Here is a 6,000-nt window from a genome sequence, read left to right as displayed (position 1 = left end):
AACAGTGATGTCTTTACCTGTTCACTTCATATGTGTCTTCCTTCTTTCTCTTTTTCACTGTTTCCTTTCTAAGTCTCTGACCTTGCAACTGTATCCTGACCCTTCTCCCACATCCATGATCACCCTTCTGCAGAGAGACGTTCATCCAATGAGACCCTCATGGGACACAAAACTAACAAATAGTCCAGGAGAACCAGAGGGGTAGGATGCTGTGGGAGGTGGGAGAGAGGTTCCAGACTGAGGGGACATATGTATATCTATGGCTGATTCATGCTGATGTATAGCAGAAACCAATACAATATTGTAAAGCGATTATCCTTCAATTTAAAAAAGTCCAGAAGACTTTTGCTTTGCCTACCTGCCTTCTCTTTTCTCTCTTCCTCCCTCTCTCCTTCCCTCTCCCTCTTTCCTTTGCCCTTTCTCTCCCCTTAAGGCACTGTTGCCAGCCACGGAAGCTCTGTGGCCCCCTGGAAGTGAAGACAGTAACCCCTCCACGATTCCCCTCTGGAGCTCCTCCCCTTCCTTCCTAATCTCAAAGTCCAGCTGGTCAGTGAGCAGTAAGTAGGGTCTTTGCTCCGATCTGCTTCTGTGGGGACTTGCTTCCGACTGGGAGAAATGACAGGAGCCTGGAGACATTTGCTGAAAGCTTTGCACCTGAAGACCTTATCTCTCTGGACCCCCAAGACGTGCTTTTCCCTGAGCGGTGAGTGGAAACCAGGAGGATGTGGGTCAGCGGAAGGGTCAGTGAGAGGGGAAGGGCTGAGTTCTGGAGTTTGTTGCCTGGAATTCTGGAATTCCAGACAGATCATCTAAGACCTGTGGGCTAGACCCCACCTTGTCAGACCCAGTGCCCCCTTCTCATGCCCAATATTTTGTAATGGATCCTTTCATCCCCAAATGAAATTCATGGGTAATAAAATCAGGCTAGACACAATTTCAAACTAAAAATACTTGCAGAAACATAAAGAAGAAATAAAAGAAAGCAATTCAAATAATGAAGTATTAACTGTAGTATATAGATGCTTGAGGAAAACTACTTTAAAAGACTTAAAGCATCCTCACAAATTTCTGCCATGCCCCTAGGAAGTGGTACCCCCCCCCCCAAGTACTAACAAGGAAACTGAGCTTCAGAGAAGTGCAGTCATTTACCCAAAGCCACCTAAGCCAGGACTAGACTTTGAGCCTCTTCTTCCACGCAGACTCTCCTTTTTCTCCAGCAGGAACAGACCTGGGGTGGCCAGGTCTGGTGGCAGCTTCGTGTGTGTGTGTGTGTGTGTGTGTGTGTGTGTGTGTGTGTATCTCCTATGTGTTCCTGATTTTCACATATATCTTGTTCACTAGGAGCCCACTACCTCCTCACTAATCTCCCTGATGAAACTTGAGCATAAGAGGCATCATATATCTCTTTGATGAGACATAGCAAGACCCCATGCCCCACAGGCCCTGAACAAAGGGGACTCTTTTCCATTGGCCCATGATGTTCAATTTTATCTTCATTTTTTCCACATCTTTCCTTTTTCTCTTTCCTGCCTTCCTCTTCCATTTGCTTTCTTCCCCCTTAACAGCTGTGATTCTTTGAAACTTAATATATATATACGGTGCTCTCATCTTTAACCAAACTTCTTAGGGAGTACTATTATCCCATTTCACAGATGAGACAGAAGGATAAAGAATCATTTAAAAATTTGATCAAAGGCAGAAATGTAGACACGACAACTTGAGATTCAAAGCCAGGCCTGTCTGACTCCAAAGTCAGAGTAATTCCACCAGGCCCTTTCTAAACCACTCTTCTTCCAGTCCTGTTTGGATTTCTCTTTTCCCCCAGTCATGAGTCTTTTGCCAGAACATTATTTAACTCCAACATTTTCTGAGAAGGAGCTAGAATTATACCCAGAGTCTCACGCTTGGTAAAGAGGACGCTATCCTAAAAGGACCGGTTGCTGACAAAACAAGAGAAAATCCTATCTCTGCTAGCCCTTCCCCTTTCCTACCCCAGCCCTGAGGGTTGTGGAGCTAGGCTGGGGGTGGGACCAGGTGAGGCTCGGGGCCTAGCGATCTTGATGAACTCACCGGGGACTCTTCCACCAAGGGCACTGCGGGGGAGAAGTCATCTTACAAAAATCCATGACACATAGACATGGGTGTCCTACTCTACCTGGCTTTTCAAAAAACTTTGGTGCTTGACTTCCACTTTCTTACCTACTGGTCTTAAATACCTGCCTGCTTGTTTGTTCATCCAAGCACACACTCGTTGAACACACCCTTCTTATGGACCTGCTGAGTTCTACAAATAGACATTTAGTCAATAAGTAATTGAGCACTTACCATGCCCCTGTGCTTAAACCAAGCCACAGTGAGCAAAACAAAACCTTAGCCCTTATGTGTCTCAATGCGGGAGACTGAGGATAAACAGAAAAACTCATAAATATATTTTAAAAATATCCAGCAGAGATATGGGCTATAAATTATAGTGAGGGGATAGAAAAATAAAATGGGGGGAGGGGAGACAGGGTCCACGTTAGATAGGAAGATCGCCTGGTGTAAGTATTGCCAGATATGCAAAAAAAAAAAAAAGATGTCACAATCCTTATGTAACACCTACATGTATACTGTGTGATATATGTGTGCATGCAATATTCAGCCTTGCCTCTGTTTGACGGGCACAGTCACGTTAGGCTAACTATATCCACAAAGTTATAGAAGCAATTTGTTTTTTGGATGAAAGAGTATAGAAAATATCTTAGCTGTGCCTTCTTTTTTACTAATTAGCTAAATTGGCGCTCGTGGTAAAGAATTCACCTGCCAGTGCAGGAGATGCAAGAGACTCAGGTTCTATCCCTGGGTCAGTAAGATCCCCTGGAGGATCCCATTAACAGAGAAGCCTGGTGAGCTACAATCCATGGGGTCGCAAAGAGTCTAACACAACTGAGCACACACACACACAAAGATTATTGAATGAATAACATGTTCAAGCAGATGGGTATACACTCAAACATACCGCTTTGCTACCATCTGCCTTCTCTCCCACAAGGAGGTGTGCATAGGAGAGCAAATTAATTGCACATAACACCCATTTCCAGCTGAGAAACTTCCCAAGCCTCCTGCAAAGTCTTTCCTAAGAAAAACGTTCAAATTAGCCTAAAAGTAGGTGTTCCACCTGCACCTCCAGACCATCCTTTCTGCCATCTGTGGACTGATCTAAGCCCAACAGAAGGCTAGGAGGGGCTCAGACTAGGCTTGCCCCCAAACGTGCCAAAAGGAAGGACAAGAGTCACTAGCCTCAGAATCAGGCAGAGCTCTTGCTAGTGAACAACGTCAAGTGACCCTGGTTCACTTTAAGCAAAAGAACATTTATTGGAAGGATTTGGAGGGAAGGTGGGAGGTGTTTGTAAGAATCAACAGAATGGTGAGTGGTGGCTCAAAACTGCAAACACCTCACTTTTAATCACGTCCTCAGCTCTAAGGTGAGTGATAATATCTTCCTTTCTGAACCCATTGGCTATTCCAAGTATCAAATGAGACACCCAAAGTGACAAGTTTGTTTTGTTTTGGTTTGGTTTTGAATTTTTAATTAAATTTATTTATTTTGGTTTTTGTTTTTTATTGGAGTATAGTTGCTTTACAATATCGTGTTAGTTTCTGCTGTACAGCAAAGTGGATCAATGATACATGTACATATATCCCCTCTTTTTTGGATTTCATTCACATTTAGGTCACCACAGTGCAGTGAGTAGAGTTCCCTGCACTATACACTAGGTTCTCATTAGTTCTGTTTTATACATAAGAGTGTATATATGTCAATACCAATCTCCCAATCCATTCCCCCTCTCGACAACTTTTTTAAAGTGACTTAATATGCTGTGCAGAAATAAGACATTATTAGCACTTTAATAAATTTCTTTAATGTTCTACCAAGTATGAGCATTGTGTATTTTCAAATGTTTTATAACCTTTTTTTTTTTTTCATTTGAAAGAGTCACAAGCTCTTGATAAATTTCCACTCTGTGTTGAAAGCTGGTTATGAATATTAGAAAACTTTTTATCATTACAAAGAGAATTTCCCCTAGAATTTTCACCTGGAAATCCCCATGTGCACACACACAATTTCCAGGAGTCTCAGAGAAGCTTTCAGTTCAGTTCAGTTCAGTCGTTCAGTCGTGTCCGACTCTTTGCAACCCCATGAACAGCAGCACGCCAGGCCTCCCTGTCCATCACCAACTCCCAGAGTCTACCCAAACCCATGTCCATCGAGTCGGTGATGCCATCCAGCCATCTCATCCTCTGTTGTCCCCTTCTCCTCCTGCCACCAATACTTCCCAGCATTAGAGTCTTTTCCAATGAGTCAACTCTTCGCACGAGGTGGCCAAAGTATTAGAGTTTCAGCTTCAACATCAGTCCTTCCAATGAACACCCAGGACTGATCTTCCTTAGGATGGACTGGTTGGATCTTCTTGCAGCCCAAGGGACTCTCAAGAGTCTTCTCCAACACCACAGTTCAAAAGCATCAATTCTTCGGCGCTCAGCTTTCTTCACCATTCAACTCTCACATCCATACATGATTACTGGAAAAACCATAGCCTTGACTAGATGGATCTTGTTAGCAAAGTAATGTCTCTGCTTTTAAATATGCTATCTAGGTTGGTCATAACCTTCCTTCCAAGGAGTAAGCGTCTTTTAACTTCATGGCTGCAATCACCATCAGCAGTGATTTTGGAGCCCCCAAAAATAAAGTCTGACACTGTTTCCACTGTTTCCCCATCTATTTCCCATGAAGTGATGGAACCGGATGCCATGATCTTAGTTTTTGGAATGTTGAGCTTTAAGCCAACTTTTTCACTCTCCTCTTTCACTTTCATCAAGAGGCTCTTTAGTTCTTCTTCACTTTCTGCCATAAGGGTGGTGTCATCTGCATATCTGAGGTTATTGATATTTCTCCCAGCAATCTTGATTCCAGCTTGTGTTTCTTCCAGCTCAGCGTTTCTCATGATGTACTCTGCATATAAGTTAAATAAGCAGGGTGACAATATACAGCCTTGATGTACTCCTTTTCCTATTTGGAACCAGTCTGTTGTTCCATGTCCAGTTCTAACTGTTGCTTCCTGACCTGCATACTAGTTTCTCAAGAGACAGGTTGGATGGTCTGGTATTCCCATCTCTAAGCTTTATTAACCTTCAAATCCATGGCATCCTCAAAACACAGGTTATTTTGAATAGAGAATACAGGCAATTAACAACGTATTTAGGTTTTTTCTAGTAAATAATGAAAACTGAAGCATTTTGTTTCTTTTTGTCCAACGATTATTGTATTTTCTATTTTTGTTGAGTTTGGGTTGTTTAGCGAGGGAGATTTTCAGCTGTTTTAAGATGTTATCTACATTTTTTCTTTTTTCATTAAAGTTCAAACAGATTAGTTTCATGTATACAAATAGTGATTCAATATTTTTATAAACTATATTCTATTTAAATAATTATAAAATATCAGCTATATGCCCCATGCTATACAGTATATTCTTGTGCCTTAATTATTTTATACATAGTAGTTATACCTTTTAATCTCTTACCAATATCTTGCCCCTCCCCCCATCCTTCTCACCACTGGTAACCACTAGTTTGTTCTCTATATCTGTGAGTTGGTTTCTTTTTTGTTATTAATATGGTTATTCACTTGTTTTATTTTTTGGATTCCACATATAAATGTGAGATGTTATCTAGACTTATTTTTGTTGTTGACATTATTTTTCCTATTTGATAACTAATCTTTCTTCCTTCCCTCTTCCTTCCTGAGAGCAGAATTTTATGTATTTCATTCTGAGCCCTCATTCCACTGTCATATTCCTATAAATCTGGTGAACAAACAAATGAATGATTGAATATACCTTCCTTGACCACTTAAAATCCAAGTTTTTCTTTATCAAATTTTTCCAACTCTCCTTATTTCCTCTCCAGACCACTTTCATAATTTCCTGTAACTTTGGAGTCAAGAGACCTTTCAGTCTCCTC

At 41.5% G+C, this 6,000-nt stretch overlaps 1 protein-coding gene across 2 annotated transcripts in view; it reads left to right on the top strand.

Annotated features, from left to right (window-relative positions):
- The first annotated feature begins 615 nt into the window (after nt 1–615).
- AGXT2 (alanine--glyoxylate aminotransferase 2) overlaps nt 616–6,000 on the top strand; it is a 41,851-nt gene continuing 36,466 nt past the window's right edge. The window contains exon 1 of one of the 2 annotated variants that reach the window (XM_081520508.1): nt 616–700. In XM_081520508.1, the coding sequence (XP_081376634.1) occupies nt 616–700 (85 nt within the window). Of the gene's footprint in view, nt 704–6,000 lie in introns of both variants that reach the window. The other variant, XM_081520506.1, reaches the window with a different exon arrangement.

This window comes from Giraffa tippelskirchi, chromosome 8 (genome assembly GCF_054371585.1).
Source record: "Giraffa tippelskirchi isolate mGirTip1 chromosome 8, T2T-mGirTip1v1.2.pri, whole genome shotgun sequence".
NCBI lineage: Eukaryota > Metazoa > Chordata > Mammalia > Artiodactyla > Giraffidae > Giraffa > Giraffa tippelskirchi.
The sequence above is the reverse complement of the archived record's forward strand: the minus strand, read 5'-3'. Positions and strand labels throughout refer to the sequence as shown.